The sequence below is a fragment of the Lutzomyia longipalpis genome, chromosome 2, assembly GCF_024334085.1.
Source record: "Lutzomyia longipalpis isolate SR_M1_2022 chromosome 2, ASM2433408v1".
NCBI classification, from domain to species: Eukaryota; Metazoa; Arthropoda; class Insecta; order Diptera; family Psychodidae; genus Lutzomyia; species Lutzomyia longipalpis.
Window position 1 is genome coordinate 39,881,572 of NC_074708.1, and position 20,972 is coordinate 39,902,543.

Below are 20,972 nucleotides of genomic sequence, written 5' to 3' on the forward strand. Positions count from 1 at the left end.
GTTTAAGAGATTATTAACTTGTAATGTGATGGAAATTTTCACATTTAAAATTTAGATGGTGTTCGGAAAACTTATGAAATAAAATAATATTTGAATTTGGCGCGCACTCGAAGTGGTGAATTCGAATGGTGAAAATATAGAATGTGGGGAAAGATGAATGATATGGCGGCAAAAATGACATCGGATTTAGAAGGAAGTGTACGTGTTTGCTCCGTAAAAAAAGTATAATTTTATCGCATAAAATATGTAAATTTCGCAAACAGATGGATTTTGAATTTGTAAAATTAAGCTTAAGGACATAAAGCTTGATGAAGGGTACCATTGCAGCCGAGAGCTTTGGACAGTGAATAAGAAAAAAATACAAAGAATTCTCCCAACTTTGTAATTCTCGCAGTTTAATTTCATATTTTTTTCTGTGTAGTCGAAATCAGTAGAATATCAATGTACAAAATTATTTCCAAAAACTATTTTTTTTTCTATATTATTCATTAATTTATTATTTGAATTAATATTTATTATTTGCAATATTCGTTATACAATTTATAGCAATATTATAGAACATTTTAATAAATAGAGCATTTTAATTTTTAATTAATTCCCTTGTCCAATTAAATCATTATTTAAAAAAAAGTCAATGATTTTGCGTAAACAAAAATAGAGAGAAAAATCCCAACATGTAAATTCTCATTGAATTGTCAGTAGGTGGAGTCTTTCCAATGTTTCACTTATTGATTTTTTTGTTAAATTCAGTTTATATATTTAGGTTTAAAAGCATCTGAAAATTTAAATTGTAAAATTCAAGTAAAAAAAAAATGTCACAAATTGTGGTAAAATTATTCGGGAAGGTATGCGCGAGAGAGCTTTATAATAAGGTTAATTCTTGTTGCAGGAATTTTCAAAATTTCGTAATGAAAATATTTTCAATGATGCATCACTGCGTCTGAGTGATGGTACATTGCTACCAGTTCATCGTGTAATCCTCTGTTTAAAAAGCAACTATTTTCTTTCACTCTTTACAAATCCATTGAAGCACAATGGGAAGGGGAGTAATGAGTTTTTCATACCTGGCATAAGGAGGGAAATTATGGAAAAAATTCTACAATTTATCTACACGGAAATGCTTGAATTTGAGTATGACGAAATTTTTGAACTACTCACGGTGGCTGACTACTTCCTCATTGATGGGTTAACAGAGCAGTGTCGGGATTTTCTCAAAAATACCCTCAATCCAAAAAATTGTGTAAAAATCTTCCTTTTTGCGGAAGCACGTTTCCATCGGGACGTTATGGAGGCGGCAAGGAAATTTATTCTTGTAAATTTCCTCAAAGTTATGAATGTCTGTGAGGACTTCACCAAGCTAGACTATGAGCATTTCAACCAAATTATCTCAAGCGACTTGCTGAATGTTAAAGATGAACTATCAGTGTGGAATGCGTGTCTCAATTGGATCAATAACTCACCGGATGAGAGGAAAAAGCTCATTTATCAACTTGTGCAACTTGTTCGAATGTGTCTCATGAACGCGGAAGATTTCCAGACTTCCATTGAGCGGCATCCTTACGTGTTAGAGTGCACCAAGGCTAAAAGTCTCATTGATTTAGTCAAAAAATTTCACCTTAAATCTGAACTGTCTCAAGAAATTTTTGAGGTAAAACTACCAATGAATTAATTTCTTTAATAGATTAGATTGAGATTCTTGTGGATAATTAATTCTTTCTAGGAGTAGTTTAAAAAAATCGTAACGTTTTTACGAAAATTTCGAGAAGAAAACTATCCCTAATTACTCTAAAACTATTTGCTGTAGTTAATTTGTGAAATCGAACAGAAATCACAGAAAATTAGAAAGCAATTTCACGATCCAACCCTTGTCTGCAATAGGGGAGCCTGAGGCTGTATTGGTCGGTTTACATTAATTCAAATTTTGGGGTAGATTCTGATATAAATCTTCTATTATAGAATTTTGTCATTTTATTTCCATCTTTAATCGAATTTTTGAAGGAAAATTTGTTTTCCAGGTCTCTTCAGAGATTTTTCTTTTCATTTTCCTGAACAACAAAAAGAAAAGAAAAGATTCTTATAAGATTCTACCCCTATATCTTGGTTAATTTTTCTCTTGAATTTAGTAGTTTAATCTTTACACTAACTTATAATTTTATTTAAAAAAAAAATGCGGGAAATAATTGAGTTTAAATGAACCCAAACTAACAGACGCTTAGCCAGAAATTTTTTTAAAAAGAAAAAAAAGAAAAACTTTTTTTTTATTTATATAACGCTAAAATCGATTAAAAAGAACGAATAATAAGGCGAAGATTTTGGAGATTGAAATTACTAAACCACTTTAGAGGTTTATTGGAATCGGTTTAGAAGCTTTTGAGAATCAGTTGTGGCAATTTAACATTTGAAGTTTCTTTTCTTTGTCTGACATTTCTTAAACTTGACGTCATTGACGTTTCTTTTTTTTTTACTTTTTTTATTTCTTCGACATTTCTTTTTTTTAATTTGATATTTTTAAAATTTGACCTACTTATTATACATTTTACATTTCTAAGATTTGACGTTGTTATAACATTTAAAATTTTTTATTTGAATTTTTAAATGTTGCTTTAAAGAAAAAAAGAACTTCCTACATGATTTTTTAAAGTGTTCTGACCCTCATTCTTCCACCAAGACTAAACCATTTGGCAATAATTTTAAAATATTTGTCATCTTTTAATTACCTACCTATATAATTCATTATGTTGTTGAGTAGCCAAAAAAAATGTCATGCTTGCTCAAGTAGCATTGTAGCATCATTCAAAATACATTAAATTAACATTAAATTGCAGTTTTTTTCTGCTCGATTTCATTAACAATTTATTCCATTAATTTGTGCTCCACTCTTTGTGATTAATTTTGCCCCACGTATACACATAATTTATCGATTAAATGGATATTGAGAACATAAAACATAATATAGATAGATTGTGCAGATAGATAAAATTGCACAAGCTTTAGAAAATTTTAGAATATACCTAAAATTTATTTATGGGACTATCTAATTCAACCCCAATCTCCTATATAATTATCATCCTCGCATTGGATTTGATTCCTTTTTTTTTGAACAGTACAAATTGGCTCTTCCGAGATTACCCCATGAGGTGATTGTGACATTGGGTGGGTGGAGTGAGGGTTCGGCAAAGATGGAAATTGAGACGTATGACACACGCGCGGATCGATGGATTCTCATCGGGTGTGAGGATCCATTTGGCCCACGTGCCTATCACGGGAGTATTGCCATTGGGGAGAAAATCTACTGCATTGGTGGCTTCAATGGGAGTGAATACTTCAACAATTGTCGCATATTTGACACGGTTACGAGGACATGGCACCCCATGGCACCCATGAATGTTCGTCGGTGCTACGTGAGTGTTGCCCTACTCAATGGCAACATTTATGCCATGGGTGGATTCGATGGGAGCGTGAGGCATAGAACATGCGAAATGTACGATCTCAAGACGAATCTATGGACATTCGTTGCTCAAATGAATTCTCAGCGTTCCGATGCATGTGCAACCGTGATGGATGGTAGAATCTACATTCTCGGTGGATTCAATGGGCATGAATGCATGAATACGGCAGAGGTGTACGATGCTGAGCTAAATGCGTGGTCCCTTATACCGCAAATGATACACAGGCGTTCGGGTCTCAAGTGTATTGCACACCATGGGAGAATTTACGCAATAGGCGGCTTCAATGGGTTGGTACGCTTGAAACACTGTGAGCAATTCAATCCGACGACAGACACGTGGAGTCCAATTGCCGAAATGCTATGTCCACGAAGCAATTTTGCCATTGAAGTCATCGATGATATGATTTTCGTTATGGCTGGCTACAATGGTACATTCACCATTTCCGATGTGGAATGCTATGTGCACGAGACGGATGAATGGATGATGGTCACGAGTATGAATATTGTCCGTTCGGCACTGTCTGCCAATGTAATTAGGAATACACGTAACATTCAAGATTATCTCTATCCATGGCGGGCTGAATTGATTGAGGAACGTCACCAAACATCCATCCATGCCACTGATAGTGAAACTGAAAATTTATCTGTCCAATAATGATGCAAAATTCTCTAGAATTTATTAATTAAATTCACACACAAAGAAAGAACAACTTCTGCTGAAAATCTCTCGCACACAGACTCTCGGTCAATCCATAGTTAAGTACGAAGAAGTCACCAGACGGGGTAGAAATTGAACAAACAACACCATGTACGTGGTAATTGCACTAATCATCTAAATGAGAAAAAGCACAAAAAATACGATAAATAAATAACAAAGAGAAAAAAAAGAGCTTTAGAATAAAATTTTCCACAAAAATCAATTTCACTATTTTGCACCAACTTGCAAATATTTACCGAACGAAGTGGTTTGAAGTCAATTGTAAAGAGTTCCATGGTTTGAAATAGCACTGGCTCTTGGATTATTTGCAGTGAGAAATTGAGGAGTGTTTCAGATATTTTCCCATTGTAGATGGTGAATTTGACACGATGTAGCCAAATTGAGATACTGTGTACCTGTTAAAAAGAAGAAGAAGAAGAAAAAAAGATTGCAAAACTTGTGATGCACCTGGAAGATGTTAAAGAGTTTTCGTGTTGGGTTATTACAGTTCCGAGGCATGAGTCTGAAGAATAGAAGCATAACAGTAAGATGGTGAAACTGTGAAGTAAATTTCCGATTGTTTCTGCACGGTAAAGAGGAGGAAAAATAGGTATTTTGTAGCACTTTGTTAATCTCAATATTTTAGTGGCAATAAGATGAAAACGATGAAAACAATGCACCTGCACAGAGATGGAGGCGATAGATGAGAGATTAGGGTTTTTTTTTAAATTCAATTTACCAATTTTCATTGCAAGAGATGATTAATTTGTGATTAAACAGCCGACAAGATGATCTATTTAATGTACTATTGAAAAATTCGTTTGTAAAAGGTTTGTAAAAGTTTGTTACTTTTTGGAAATTTTTTAACCGACGTTTAAGGATTTTATTTTAACATTTAAACCACTCAATGTAATCCAAAAAAAAATACCCACAATAGTGCTGCCAATTGAGAAAACCGTTGAAGGGTAATCGGAATACCTTTTCTTTGTGTAAATGATACAAAATTCAACACTATTTTTGTTTTCTTAAATTTGATGTTGTTAAAGGAAAACTTCTTTTTTTTTATTATTTAGATAGTTTATCTTTCAAATTTTAGCTGTGTTTCTTTCAGACACAGCTTTTGTGTACCGAGCAAAATCGAAAGTCGTCAGATCGGGCTCAAACTTGGGATGAGCACGAATTAGGGTCCCCACATTCCAAAAAACGTATGCGCCAAAAAAAAATTTTTCCGGCCGGCCGTCCGTCCGGCCGTCCGTCAGGCCGTCCGTCCGGCCGTCCGTAGTACAACGTTAAATTGCAAGAGAACGGTAATAGATAGAGACTTGCGGTAAACGGCAAAGTTTAAATATCGACTGGAAGACGTCCGATTATGATGTCAAATTTTACCCCCCACCCCCCCGTCCGCCATTTTGAATAACCTCAAAATTTTGTTTTCGCTATATCTCAGCACCTGTAATAGCTAAAAATCTGAAATTTTTATATGTTGTAGGGGCCATCAAGACCTTTCCAACGATACCTCATTTTCGAAAATCGGTCAAGCCGTTTAGTCAATATGGCCGCTACAATTTTTCATCGAAAATCGACCATAACTCGAAAACGGCTTGACCGATTTTGATCAACCCGGGTTCAAATGAAAGCTCTCAACAAACCCTACAACTCTCTAGAACATCAGAAGTTTCAAAAGTGGCCGCTAGGGGGCCAAAAATCAAAAACAAAATTTTCGATGAGTTTTCGATGAATATCTCGAAAACGGCGACATAAATTTTTTTCATTTTTTGATATATTGTAGCTGACTATATTATCTAGCTCCATGCCAAAAATGAAGAAAATCTATGGATCCGTTCTCGAGATATAGCCTTCCAAAGTTGGCATGTCATATCTCGGGTTCTACAAGTCCGATCTTGATCAACTCAAGCGCAAATGAAAGGTTTCGAGAAACCCTACAAACGTCTAGAACATTGCAACTTCGAGAAATGACCGCAAGAGGCGCTAAAGTCAAAAACAAAGTTTTCGAAAATTTCGAACTCGAATTTTTCGAAAGTGGCGACATAATTTTTTTTCATTTTTCGATATGTTATAGCTGACTTCAAGACCTTTCAAACAAAAAAAAAATTATGAAAATCTATGGATCCGTTCTCGAGATATGGCCTTCTAAAGATTTCTTAGGGTATGACTTTTCAACTTTTCCCGACTTTGAGCGTATTTAAATTAATTCGCGTTGTAGTTTGCTCTCACAAAATTGGTACACTGAAAGAAACACAGCTCCCGTAAGCTTGGTCAGCTTACCAGTACATTTTCCTTTATTTTCAGCTCTCTTGCAATAATGAAATCGTATGATTTTACACAAAAATCTGGATATCATTCCAAATTTTCAGATCTCCTTGCTATCGTATTGATGTGAATAGAGGTCAAGAAGTTTTATATTGGTTGGTTACATTCCCTCATTATATTGGTTAGGTCCTCGTGCTGTAACCAAATGTTTTTGAATGATTGTTATTTTTAAAATTGAATTAAAGAAAAAAATCAACAATTTCTAGATTAGTAACACTGGAGGACAAAATTGGTAATTGCTGCCAATTTGAGTTTTTTAAATCGCCACAGATTAAAATCTATGCAACTTATGTTGATAAATTCTTCACCTATGTCTAGGCGACTGCAAATACTACAAGTTCGTCAAAATAAAACCTGGAAAAACGTTTTCTTTATAATAGAAAATTAAGCTCAAAGTTTGAGGTTAGAAAATCGTGTCCTCCAAGTGTTAGTGGAAAAATATATATATTTTCCAATGCCTTTCCGGGAAATGACCACAGATTTCAACAAATTAAACAAAACTTTGTCACAAAACATAAAACTTTTAGCAAACTTTCACAAACTATTTTTTATATTAATACGAAATTGAATCAAAATAGATAAATTTTCAACTCTGAGACACAGAAAGTTTGGCAACTCAGAAATGAGATGTAAGAAATTAGGGTCAAAAAATGAAGAAGATGAAAGGCACGTTACAAAGCATGAGGAGTAATTGATGAATTTTGCTCATTATGGGGGGCATACCACATAAACCAATGCCGTAGGATTTATTGTAGATGCGCCAGTAGAGCCAGTAGCAATCGGCGAGTATTTGGAGAAAATGGAATGAATAATTGGCCACTTGGGACCACCCGAAGTACTGATTGATGCAATTTGATATTTTCCATATGATATGATGGGATTTTTGTAGCATCCGGAAACGGTGGTGGACAAATGCGAAGGGATATTTCTCAAGGGATATCCCACTGCAGGTTGTTGTGGTTTCGAGGGAGTTGAGAAAAATGGCAAGTTGCTTCGCATTGCATGCTAATACCCTGGCGTAATGGTGGCACAAATCAATGTACAGAATATGCTGCAGCTGTCGAAAGCGACTCTGCACAAGGAGGGGGGTTGTTAGGAGCCAGTAGTTGAGCATTGGGGTGTTTGTGAGGAAGAAGGACATTGGCCACAGCTCCAGGACGATCAACATCAATGTAAGAAAGATAAATTTCCTCATGTACACCCTACACGTGTCTGTGTCCCTTTGACTAAGGTCCACCCTAATGGCTGCAAAAATCCCATCTAATTCGGATGTTTGATTGAAAATACAAATTAATTGATCAGCGTGGATGTAAGATTCGAGTAGGATAGTGAAAGATGTAACCACTGCAGCGTAGTACTTTATCCAATCGTTGAATTTCCCCAATGAATCAAATGCGGACATTACTGCATTCGGATACAGTTGAACAATTGCAAAGTTAACACTTAGCACCACAATATGCAAGATGTGAATGAGGCGGTTCTTTATATTGAAACATTTTTTGTCTTTTCTATCTTTATTCAGGATGGAGAGATTTATGATGCTCAACCCACACAGTTGAAAACACAAGAACAACTTTCTGCCTAACTTTAAATGTGCCATATCAGTTGCCTTCGATAAATGCGAAAGAAGTGAACCAAAAACGCTCAAAGTTACTAATGCATGGGTGAGTTCAATCTATATGTTTTCAATTAGTTAATTGAGACTATTGACTTTGTATGTATGTTGGAAGATATATGGAAAAGGGTGTTTCGACTTTTTTTTCCCTCAATGGCTGAAAAAAAAAGGTTTCAACTAACTAAAATGTATACTGCTGGGTATTTGCAAAAATTCATCGTGTGTGAAAAACACATTATTCTTCTGCAAAAGCTTATGAGGTGTGTGTGTGCGCTTTTGCAGGCGTTTCAGATTGAAATTCAATGCACAAAGGATAAAATATCCTCTTCTTAATTGAATTCACAAACTTTCTGACTCTTTTTTCCACACTTTTTTGTTCATTTTGAATCCTTTTGAATTTAATTGAAGATAACAATGCTCCTGCAGAGGTATTTTATTTATTAGTTGGTGTTATTCTATTTTTAAGGGATGTTTATCTGCCTAACATTTTGACTGTTTCGGCGAATAATCCAAAGATTAGCGAATAATCACAATATTCCCGAAGATGTGAATGTTCTCATTTACAGCTAGAATTTAGTACTTTCTTGATCAGAATTTACTTTTTTTTAGTACTTTTAGGCTAAAAATGAGTAGGTACTTTTTTTTTTTTTTTTTTTTTTTTTGAGCACGTTTATTCACAATCTGTAACATTACAATAGAGTCACAATAAGCGAAATTTTTGAAAGAACTTTAACAAAGTGGCACGAGTGAGGGAAGGTCCAATGACCTATCTCTAAAGATAAATCTAAAATTCAGAGAAATTTCATTTTGGGTAATTATAGAGGAAGCATACGACTCCTCTTCAATCTGTTGATAGGCTTGTGGTTCAAAAGTGATCGAGCCAGGACATTGCGGTGGCAATCCAGCCTGTTCTTGTACAGTTGACAGTGCCTAGAGATTTCCTCCATTACGGTTGGGACCCCCAGATCCCCTCGGATAATGTCATTTGGCACGAACCATGGAGCTCCCAGAATGCTCCGCAGGATTTTGCTCTGAAACCTCTCAATGATGGCGATGCTTGAAGGTGAAGCAGCCCCCCACAGCTGACATCCGTATATCCAGACTGGCTTAAGTAAGGCATTATAAAGAAGCAATTTGTTGTCGGTCGACAGTACAGATTTTGGCCCGAGGAGCCAATAAAGCTTTCGCATCTTCAAACTTAGCTGCATGCGCTAAGTAGGTACTTAATCGCCTTTAATTTAGTACTTTCTCGGCTTAAAATTAGTACTTTTTTTCAATTGAATTCAGAACTTTTTCGGTTAGAATTTACCTTATTATTGGCCAGAATTTAGTATGTTTTCAATAAGAATTTAGTATTTTTTATTATGGAATATTCATCTTATGAATGAATTTTCGAAACAAAAAAAATACTAAATTCTACCCGAAGCTATAGTAAAAATTCATTCCGTAAATGTACTAAATTAAATTAAAAGTACCAAATATCCAAAAACATAGTAAATTCTAGCTGAAAATGTATACTGAATACAATGGGAAAAATTAGTAAAAAGCTTATAAAGTGTTAAATTGAATTGTACTTTTTCGACTAGAATTTAGTACTTTTTAGGTTTTTGCCCCTCAGACTCTATCAATTTAGGACTAAAAAGTAAAGAAATGTTCGTCTGCTGAATATTTTGAATTCTATGGCGAATAATCCGAATATTTTCAGTCAGTCATTTTTTTCACCCCTTGTTTATTTTTGTGAAATCTTTTTTGACTACATCTTACAATGAAAATTTCCTACTGCTTTTCTAGGAAAATCCCACAGTTTTCTTAAACCTTTGACAATGTCCTAAAATAATTTTAGGGGACTTAACCCATGTGCATTGTGCTTAAGAATCTTCTTAATTCTATTGCAGTACGGCGCAAATGTATGCAAAACTACCTATAAATCATGTATACATATTTTACTTCTGAATTGCTTATTAGTTGAATAACCCCGTTTATTAGTTCAACAATAACAATTCAAAGTTTGTTGCATAAAGTCTTCAACTAAAATTTTACACACTAAACCCCTAAATCCAATCAAAATTTCTATACAAATTCTCTCTCATCTTCAAATACTGAACTTGGGAAATCCATATAATTAGTGATGTTTCAAAAGGGTTGGTACTCTACTCCATAATATATATGTGAGCGGTATATGTTGCACAAAAGCTCCACTGATGTATAAATAAATCCATTCAATGTCAATATAATTATACAATGAATATAATTTTGTTCTCTCAGTTTCCAATACCTACAATGCAAAATATATACCCTGAAATTATTTACTTGCATTCCTCTTGGATTTATCAGAATTCCCTCATCGCAAAGTCTGCACACAAAGTAAAAAAAAAAAGTAATAAAGTGTTGCGGGTGAAAATACCTCGCCCCACACATAATTTCTTTTTGTTATAATAACTTCAAAAGAAATTCCTAATGTGTTCAAATTGATGAGTTTTTCCTCATATATTAGCAAAGTCTCTAATGTACATTAATTCACTTTTAACTTATTACCTTGTTAAGTGAAAGAGGCGCGAAATTGGCGTGCTATGTGGTGGTTTTAGAGTGCAAATTATTGGTGCAAAAAATTGTGCTCTTTAAACGATAAAATATAATAGGAAAATTTGCACAATTCGTAGGCGAACTATGGCATTGCAAAGTCAATGTTGAAATATTTTTAGAAAATTACATCACATTATTTACAGTATAAAATTAATTTATTGATGGAATTCACGATGCAATATTATTTTGTTTTAAATTGATGGAATAGTAGGAAAGTAAATTTAATTTATTCCATTTATTTCTTCCGAATGGGATATTTGAAAAATTTCTATTCTAAATAAATTTTCAAAAAATTTAAATTTGCAATACTTTGTAGATATTTTCTATATTGGAAATTTTCTCACAGTTTGTGCACCACCTCAAAGGAAACGAAAGATATATAATAAGAACCTACATAGAGGCAGGAATATGCCAAAAATATTTTCTTCCTATATAGAGTTTATATATGTGGAATATATTCACTATTATTAAATTTTACTATTATGATATTTTTCGCAATGCCCCCCTGAAAAAGGCAATTTCAGGAAATTATATGGGCGATTTAGGAGAGGAGGGCCAAGAAAAAAATTCCCACAAAAATTCCTTCACAGTCTAACGTGCCTCTCGTGTGATTTGGAAGCTCCGTAAAAGACGCTGTTTAAAGTCACAGAGTGTCTAACATAGGGAATATGGTACAAAGAGCGCCATTTCTACTCTGTGATTTACATAATCTTTGTACGCAAGGGGGGTACATAGAGAAGTCGGCAACTAGTACATAAATATATATGTGTATCTATTTTATTTAAAAGACGCCTATTGCAATTTTGAGGCTTGCCTCATTCTCTCAGTTTCTTCCTCCTTTTTGTATGTATATTAAATGAGAATTATATGTACTATGTACACATATATAGCACAGAGCTATATCAGAAGTTCAGGCCATAAAGTATCGTAATTGAATCACTTGTGATGATTTCAACTTAAGAAACAATGTCAGGGGATTTCTTCGCAAAATTGTTTTCATTCCATCATGTGTCATATTAGACAATTTAATACCATCTCAACCTAAAATTGTAATTATCTGGACTTTTTGGCAGTGATTCCCATTTTATGAGAATTATTTGGGAGAAGTTCAAAGAAGCCTGCTGCAGAGGAGAGATTTAGCATAAACTTGCATGTAAAATAAGGCACACACAGTGTGTTAAATATTATGAGATTTTGTATGAAATGTTAGTGAATTTTAGCTCTCATGCACTCGACGTCTTGACAGAATTTTGTTATGGAAAACCATAAGAAGATGGTTTATTTACTTTTTACTGCCTCACTGATATTATGATAGACTCTTTTGGGCTTTAGATTCACTCACAGACTATATGCCTGCCATGGGAACTCTAGCTTGGTTCAATTTAGATTATTTTTATTATCAACTTTAAAATAAAATTAAAGAGAAATTTTATTTTTCTCATTTTCTCTATTTATGAATTTAAATCGTCATTCATTTTTCTTGGGTAATAAAAGAGAATATTTTCTTGGAATTTTTTTCTTGTGGCATTTAAGTCATGCTCTTCATTTACACTAAGGTCCCGGAGTAGAACTCTTACGGTGGAAAGGAGTTTATTCAATCCAGTATGATCCATAAGTTCATTCCAAAGAACAATCGAAACACGTATATAGTTTTGTGAAGTATAGAAATGGATTCAAATTTCGCCAAGAAAACTTTCGCGGGGAAGATTGCGAAGATTTTGCCCAAAAATTCAATAGATGACGTCACAATTGTGTTTTTTAAAGGTTGTTTGCAATTTTTGAGCAACCCTTCACCATTATTTTCTAAATGATCTCGGACGAATAAAAAAAATCCCTTTTGGCAAATTCTTAGATTCTTTTTCGATCTTCTACAAGATTATGCTTATCTTAATTTTTCCTTTCAATGAAAGCTTTTGCCATACAATAACGAATAAACTCCTTTCTAACTTTATTCCATTTCTTCAACAAATTATCTTGAACTAACCAGAAATTATTCTGAAACATAGAAGAACCATATTTCAAATAATTAGAACATTTTCTTCCAAAATTTTGCCATAAAGAAAATCTTTAACGAGACAATTAATTGTTTATTCCGAAACCCCACTGTACTCATATTGTGCATGATGTTAGAATTTATATCCTTTAGGAATAAAACTTTATAAATAAATTCCCTAAATAGCATTTGCTCTCATTAATGACAAAATTTTCCGCACGTTCAGGGAAAGTTGTTGGAAATATCTTTAATGGAATTTCAAACTATATGTATAGATTTTAACTAACCATTGATAATGAAGGTTAATAGTTCAAAGAAAATCTAACAAAGTTTCCCCACCTATCGGAAGCAAGTGCGGAAGTTTCTAATATTAAACTGTTAATCCCTGATTAATTTTATTTTTCAATACCCTTTACACATAAAATATTCTCAAAGAAATCTGAAAGAGAGAGAGAGAGAAAAAGAGACTGAAGGAGTTAAGAAAGGTGTGGAAAAGAAGTTAAAGAGTGAATTAATTTTGCGGTCAAAGCAAAAAGACTCACAGTTGAATGTTTTAAAACACATGAAAGAGGCACGTGAAAAAAAATTGAAGGTAATTTTTGGGGTTATAGCAAAAGTATGCAGAGAAATTGAGAATGAGAAGAGATGAAAAAAGAAATCTCAACAATGTGAAAATTTTGAGGGTTTTCCTCTTTTTTTCTTCCTATATATATACTGCTGCTGGTGTATCCTTTAGCCAGAAGTCTCTTTTGCCTGTTCAATGTCCTTTTATGCTATTCTATGTACTCTGTGGCGGTGCTATGTAGGTATACATATGTATTTATTTTCTCCCCTATACCGAATTTTATATATAAAAGGGAAAATCCTATCCATCTCTTTCATGCCCATGGCAATTTTCATTTTCATACCACGTCTCTTTGTAAGTTGTCTCGGCATTGGGGAAAGGCCAAAAAGCTCCTACACAACCATCCTACACTGTCTGCGACGTAATCAATAATTTTGCGTAAAAAGTCCTGAAAAATGTGTGTAAGTCTACATGCAAGGAGATTGTCTGTAAAACGGAGAATATTTTGAGACTTTTCAATGCGCGAAAAGCGTGAGGAATTTTCTTCTGTGTATGGATGATGTGTGAAAATTCCCCCCGGGGGAGATTTTGGGGGTAGCAGCTGCAGTGAATGAAAAAATATGCTTCTATGGGGAAAAATTGTCCAAAATATTTGTTTACATCGTCATCTATGGTGGTGTAAATTAAATTTCCCCAATTTTCACATGGAACGTGCGCACTGGGAAATTTTCCATCTGAGTTGTTTCTAGCCTTTTCCGGAGAGAGAGAGAGAGAGGGAGAGCGAACATGTCCCTTTTTGCATGTTCTCCAAGACTCTTTTTTTTTAGTATAATTAACTCACTGAATTTAATGCATGAGTTTTCATTAATTTTTAGAGGAGTTTTCCTGCAACAGAGGGGAGGCATTAGCATGTTGGCCATATGGGGTGAAGAAAACTTATTCTTAGCGCGAGGTTAAGAGGTACAAAGAGCATGTAAAGAGTATGTGGGTAAAAATAATTATTTTTCGGGAACTTTTGTGGCGTCTTGAATGCTTTTGCGCAGATATTGTATATTAAATTGAACTTGCACCTCTATAGTAAACAATTCATATGGTGTGCTCTGGAAGAGAGAGAATACTACATACTTGTCTGGTTTTTGTGCTCATCTCTTCTTCCAAGAGAGATCTGTGCTCACAAATGGCATTAAATGCTATAGTAGAGGAGAAGACAGAGAATTCCCCCCAGTCAAGCATGAGGAGAGTATAAGCCGAATTGGACAAAATGCTATGGAATCGCGGTACTGCAGTGCCTCAGTTTGTACTCTCCGCTCAGTTTTGTGCTACCAATTGACGAGATTGGTGGGTACTTTGCGTGAAATTTTTTTTCCGGAGTGTTTTGCCCATTTGGTGGAGCAAAAGAGCACCTTTTTCGCACCGAAAAAGAACGTCCCAGAGTTCATTGTACATAGCACCCGAGACGCAGACGGAACCCTGATGGTTGTTTTTTTGGGCGATTTTTAATCCTAAAACATCCGTACTCGCACTAAATGCAATAGTTGTGATTTTTTTCCATTCATTAAACGTGATATTTGCGCAATTTTCTCAACATCACCGCAATTTTTTTTTTGAGTCTCTTCGCTCCCTTCGGTTTTTTTTCGCCCCAAACACCGTGCAACCTCCCTCCTGCCTAAAGCATCTCTTTATCTTCACTTTTTTTTTGCTTCATGGTTGTATAGCAAAGAAGAAACTCCTTTTACTTTCAAGAGTGTATTCCATGAGCTAAAAAAAATATATATTCTGCCTGAGAAATGTGAATTTAATATTTAATCCATGAAGTGAGAAAATACAACTCATCGCAATATTTTTCCTTCTCACAGTGTGTTTGAATAAGAAGAGAAGTTTACCCGAAAAAAAAAGAGCTCAGTGTATGTGGAAATAAATTTTCCAACGACGGTAATCCACAGTGAAGAGTGGTACAAGAGTGCACTACATTAAGAAAAAGAAAAAAAGAGCCTATTAAATTTAGAAAGAACACAAAAGTCATGCAATTCATGGAGGTTTTAATGTGGATGGCGGTGTTGTTGAAATGCTGAGAGATTTTCTCAATGATTATGTGTTAAAAATAATATTTTGTAAATGAAGTGTGGTCATGCTGAGAATACGTGAAGTTCATCTGAAAATTTGGAATTTGTGTTTTTGATAGTTTTTGGGCACACACAAAAAAATTTTCTACGTCAACTCCGGAGAAGTTTTCCACAAAAGAGCGATTTAAACAACCAGTAAAAAAATGTAAGTGTTCAAAATGTGATAAAGTGGCGCTGAAGAATTAACACTGCCACAAAAAAAAAATATTGATATATCATCTGAAAGTGTTGAGAAGTCTCATTCAATAGTATAATGCTCTGCAATGCTACACAGAATTATATAAAACATAATGGAAGTTTTGTAATTCATAATTTCATTTATCTACTGGATAAATATTTTCTTTGAAATGAAAGAGAATTTTATTTCTCCCAACATTTATCTTCAAGCTTGTATTCACAATGGATTTGGCGTTTGAATTAATTTGTTCTTTAAATATGGGTTTTGATGTTTTTAAAATTCTATAGAAATTAAAAAAAAAATGTATTAGATTGGACAGTTTGATTATAAAAAGTTTTTAAGTTAGAACTTTATGGTGTTATCATACTACAAGTTTTAAAGTTTAAAACTTTCTAACTTTTCCCTGAAGACAAAAGAGACGATATTTTATGTAAAGTGTTAAAATTTAAAGGCTTAGAACAGTAGTGTAATAACGGCTTGAAAATACTTCTTAAGACTCTTTAAGACCTACCTCCAATTCTAGAGATTTAAGTGGTTTTAGCAATGCTTTCAATTCCACTCAAGAAGTTCTCGGAGTTCTTAGCATAACTTTCTCATTTTTTTTTAAATTAGAGCCAGATAGTCGAAGATATAGAAAGAAATTAACTAAAGGGGTAGATTCTGTTAAAAATATTTTCTTTTCTTTTGAAACACTTAACTTAAAAGTTATTGTAAGATTTTGACAGCTGTGTCTGAATTCTCATTGAAGCATTATTCCTTTGACATTTCGGAGAATAAGCTACATCCTTCTTCAGGTATCAAAACTAATACATATCTCTTTATGAATAAAAACTGTTTTATGAATCAAGAAGATTTTAAAATATTAGGTCCCAAGTTATTCTGTAAAAAAATTAAGATTTTTTTTCATTTCCTTTCTTTGAAATCTAACTTTTTCTTAGTATCCTACTGCGAGGTTCGACTGTAACATGAAGTGTTAAACTTTGAAAAATCAATTAACATGATGTTGCAAATATAGTTTCACTATTTTAAATATGGTACTGTACCATCTGGGTGGGTGTTGAGAGACAAACTTGTGTGTTGAAAAAAAAAAAAAGAAGCAAGAACCGATTTAGAGGGGGAATTTCTAAACATTGCAATCGACATAGTTGCACAATTCCGTCCTTTATTATGCATCCCACATTTTAACACATATAAGATTTATTTTCATGTTATTCTTCTTTTTCCCCTCGCTTAACAAAATAGTATATGTCGCTCTTAGTGAAGTCATGTTTCTCTCTTCTCCCTCATTCGTTGTGTTTTTGGTGTATTATGCATGTTTGTATATGTGAGGAAATAAAATCGCATTAAATGAAAATTGCTTGAATGGTTTTTGTGTCTCTTTTTTTTGCTCTGCGCAATATTATAGAAAAAAATCACAGAGGGAGAAATTAATGTGAGGAAGTCAGAGATGAGACGCTATAGGTGTCTGGGATGAATCAGAAATTTGTGATTAATAATCCATCATGCAAAAAAAGAAGAAGTTAACATCGCAAGAGGGGATTTATAAACTTTCCTTCTTTTCCCCTCATTCTTCAAAATTGTGAAATTTATGTCAATAAATTTTGCGATTTCCTTCAAAAACTCATTAATATTCACATGAAAAGGTTCCAATGTAATTTCCACTTTTGCTACTTAAACTATATAGTGATTAGCTTGATGTTCTTGTTTACACTTTTCCATCGTGCTTAAGTAAACATTTAGCGAGGACTCCTCTCTGCATTACACGCAAAATATACATAATGTATCCCAAAATGTAATTATCCAGTGAGATGTTTACGTAATTTCCAAATGCAAATTTGTATTTTCAGCCAATTGTCAATCAATTTTTCCTCAAACTCCAAAGCACATTCTTGTGACTGTGAGGAAGAAATCACAATTCGTCTCAGACTCAATAAGTTAAGAAGTTTGTGTTATATAACTCATGGCAAATTCCATTAATTTTCTGCACCAAATGGTGTTTATAACTTAACCGGTTGAAATTTCTTTTCCATTTGATATGAAAATATGTAGCAAATGGAGAAATTTTCACTTTGTTTTAGTTGAAAACTCAACTGTACACATGTGTGATAATCCAATGTGATTTAATACATAGTTTTTTCACCTTGTGGTACAGGCGGGAGCCCATCTAGCTCTAAAATAATTTCCCCCCATATAGGGTGCCAAAAAAAACCACACGGCATTTATCAACAACCTCATTTTTTAAAAAAAATATCTGACACTCTCTGTGATAATCCCTTTAAAACTGCAACTTTTGCTCTTCTTTATTTATGTTCGCTCGTTTACACAGGGCTGTAGTTTAAATAATGTAGCTCAAATAGCTCCAATAGCTCGCTGTTTTTCGTTGATAAGTTACACGAAGACTGTTCTGGCCACTGTGGCCACAATTTAGTATTAAACAGCATCTAATTTTCTTGTAGTTTCCCTGTTAAAAATTTCATTGAAGGAATTATTTTTTTAGCTAAAAGGATATCCTGAAAATGTATTCTTTTCATGTATGAAAGGAGGGAATTGTTGAATTTATACATGGAGCACTGAATTGGCCAAATTGGCCATATTAAATGTCATGTAATTTGAAATTTTTCTTTCTAAATCAGCTAAATTTTCGGTTTTCTTTCAATTCTATTCTGTTTTACTTACAAAAAAGTACAGCATTGAGTATATTTATTAACTGGCCACAAAGACCAATTTGGTCTTCTACTCAAAGAGTCATAAGAATATAACATAGAAAATGTTTTCAAGTCGTAAACAAATTTAGTTTTTAAATTAGTTTTAGTTAGTTAGTTTTGTCCTTCAAAAATAGAAGAAAAAAATTATTTCTCTTTGAAAATTGCATAAAGCTTTAATATTTTCCATACACGCCTGTAATCGCCGCACAACTCGAAGAAATTGAAAATGATGACCTGAAAACACTCGACTGACCATTTTCAATTAAGATTTATGAGATGAGTTTACTTGATGTTAAAATATCAAGCTGTAATCCTAATCAATCAATATTGCGTTAAAATATCAAACCATAAATTTCAATTATAAAATGAATACTCTCCATTGAAAGCATTTAGCATAAACATGAATTTGTAAAAGGCGATCAAAGGACTAACCGCTAATTTTATTATATTATGTATTATGTAGGTATGTATAGAAAACCTAGCAATTTTGTTGCCAGTTGTTTCACAATGAATTTCGCTTTAATTGGTATAGTATTAGAAATTTTCATCCATGTTCGTGGTATTAGAGAGAGAGAGAACATATTGCAAGTATGTATCCGAATCAGTGCCAATTATGTGCCTTATGTGGGTTGTGTTGTTTTTTTTTTTAAATAATAAATTGCAATAATTTTGTTCGATTTTTAAGGCATTAAATTGATAGTGTTTGACATGGGGTTACAATCAATAGAGCGATCAAATTCAATTGGCAAAATATGAAGCATAAAGTGGCGATATATAAATTCAATGACCTACAGACCACATAGTGGTGACCTTCGCTACTTTATTTTGCACCACCAAGTGCAAATTGACTACTTAAATACACAATTTTATATCCCAATGACTCGTTTATTTGTTCAATGAATTTCGTTTGGTTAAATGATGTCTCTCTCTGCGTAGCAAAACTGTGTGCTGTGTGTGTGCTAACTACCCAGGGTGACTAATAAATATTACGGATGAATTAGTAGATGAGGGAATTTTAAGAACATTGTCATGAACACGCTTATAAAACAATGTGTTCTCGCTCTCATAATATTAAGAGTGCAAAATGGTTTTGAGAATAAATTTTTCAGCACACTTTCACGGTAGATTTTCACGTATTTCCCTCACTCGGGGACATTCCTACAATTTCCCCTTCAACTCAATGTGAAAATACTGTTGGATGCTTGGAGAAAAGAATGGTATGAAGGAAGAAAATTTTGCAATGCCTATGGTGATAATAAAATCTCAGGGTGGAAATACCTTTGTGTCGTATTCATGGGAAAAGATATTGTAATATGTGTGTGTACACACCCTTTCGCATAAGCCGACAAGGAGCAATAATTCACAGCATTAAGTTGAGAAAATGTTTCATTAATTTACACGAAAATTATGCAGGAAGTAACTTTGCAGTTATTTCGCACCACCATAGCATAATTAGAAATTTTGCGTACCTCACCAAGTAATATGTTAATTTCATATGATATTTCACATGCTATATTTATTAAATTATTTAATAATTTATATATGTATGAAGCTCAATATTTGTCTACAACACTCTTTAGTAGTTTTAACCATTTGTACTTTCATATCGTGTAAAATAAATTATCCGTGAAAATGAAGAGGTAAAGGTGGTCAAATTGATGCCAAAAAAGCAAAACATCGATGTAGACCACATGATAGTTATTTTTATTAATAATTCGATTATCTTTGTACATGACGTTACCACGCAATATAGTGAAAATCAACATTTGGTCAATTTTAATTATTGTGGTTTATTTATGCCTATAGCAGATATGAAATATCAACGAAATTATATGCCATTAATGTTCAATTTCAAATTATTTTGTTGATAATTCTCTTGCGTTCTACGTACTTGTTTGTTTACAGACTAATCTACAAATTATATTCAAGTGAAATTAAGCAATAACCCCGATGCGTTTTAGGAATAACTGCTTATGAAATCCTAGATACATCAGGGTTAGTTATAAATCGTATAATTTAGAGACGTTGTGCCGTTTGTAATTTGAATTAAACAAGAAATTCAGAAAGCAAGAGCTGTGGATGGAATTTGATATGGAAGAGATTCTTTCTACACGAATTTTTTGATTTTCTTTATATTAATACATTCTAATTGCAAGATAAATCCTACCTAAATAAAATAAACCTAATAATCCGAATATTTCAAGAACTGAATAACTGCTTTTGGCTTGAATTTAATACTTTTTAGGCTGGAATTTTGTATTTTTTAGGCACATCTAATCCTTTTTAAGACTAAAAACCGAAAAACTTTTTTAATACTAAATTTAAATTTAATACTTTTAAGGCTTAAATTTAGTATCTTTTCTGCTGAAATTTAGTAATCCTTCGGCTTGAATTCAGTACTTTTTAGGCTAAGAATTAAGAACGTTTTTAAGCTTTTTCTTCACAAGCTGAGCTTTATAAAGTTTAAGGCCGAAAAATTGTTTAAGGCTTGAATTTATAATATTTCTTCAAGCGTGAATGTAGTACTTTTCAGGCTTGAATTTAGTACTTTTCAAGCTTTTGCTTCTTTTAATCTATGACTTTTTATGACTAAAAGCAAAGATGTGTTTATCTGTCGAATATTTTGATTTCTTTTTTCCAATCATTCGTATTTATTTCCGAAAATACGAATATTTTCATTCAGAGAAACGCTCCTTGTCGGTTTAGCTAAGACGTTGCGGTTCCACTTGTTTCC

General features: G+C 33.3%; 4 protein-coding genes across 11 annotated transcripts in view; 2 read left to right on the forward strand and 2 right to left on the reverse strand.

The window, feature by feature from the left end:
* The window catches only part of LOC129791411 (uncharacterized), a 95,008-nt gene that overhangs the window by 23,728 nt on the left and 50,308 nt on the right, over positions 1–20,972 (forward strand). For 5 of the 8 annotated variants that reach the window (XM_055829573.1, XM_055829575.1, XM_055829578.1 and 2 more), the window contains exon 3: positions 7,999–8,140. In XM_055829573.1, the coding sequence (XP_055685548.1) occupies positions 8,137–8,140 (4 nt within the window). In that variant the 5' untranslated portion in view covers positions 7,999–8,136. Of the gene's footprint in view, positions 1–4,554; positions 4,756–7,998; positions 8,141–14,521; positions 15,501–20,972 lie in introns of those variants that run through there. The other 3 variants (XM_055829577.1, XM_055829574.1, XM_055829576.1) reach the window with 3 other exon arrangements.
* On the forward strand, positions 675–4,336 carry LOC129791413 (kelch-like protein 10). The gene is made up of 3 exons (XM_055829581.1): positions 675–827; positions 890–1,648; positions 3,105–4,336. The coding sequence occupies exons 1-3, from the start codon at positions 813–815 to the stop codon at positions 4,101–4,103; spliced, it is 1,773 nt and encodes a 590-aa protein (XP_055685556.1). The 5' UTR covers positions 675–812; the 3' UTR covers positions 4,104–4,336.
* On the reverse strand, positions 4,104–4,945 carry LOC129791415 (uncharacterized). The gene is made up of 4 exons (XM_055829584.1): positions 4,885–4,945; positions 4,652–4,728; positions 4,403–4,561; positions 4,104–4,280 (listed from the first exon to the last, which is right to left on the reverse strand). Exons 1-4 carry the CDS (start codon positions 4,892–4,894, stop codon positions 4,194–4,196), a joined length of 333 nt encoding a protein of 110 aa, XP_055685559.1. The 5' UTR covers positions 4,895–4,945; the 3' UTR covers positions 4,104–4,193.
* Positions 7,120–7,878, reverse strand: LOC129791282 (gustatory receptor 8a-like). The gene has a single exon (XM_055829355.1). It carries the CDS (start codon positions 7,876–7,878, stop codon positions 7,120–7,122), a length of 759 nt encoding a protein of 252 aa, XP_055685330.1.

Coding starts and splice junctions, on each gene's coding strand:
- LOC129791282 (XM_055829355.1), bottom strand. CDS start 7,878: ATGTCCGCATTTGATTCATTGGGGAAATTCAACGATTGGATAAAGTAC.
- LOC129791413 (XM_055829581.1), top strand. Junction 1,649..3,104: donor TGTCTCAAGAAATTTTTGAG/GTAAAACTACCA, acceptor TTTTTTGAACAG/TACAAATTGGCTCTTCCGAG.
- LOC129791415 (XM_055829584.1), bottom strand. Junction 4,562..4,651: donor CAGACTCATGCCTCGGAACT/GTAATAACCCAA, acceptor TCTTTTTAACAG/GTACACAGTATCTCAATTTG. Junction 4,281..4,402: donor ACTTCAAACCACTTCGTTCG/GTAAATATTTGC, acceptor TTTCTCATTTAG/ATGATTAGTGCAATTACCAC.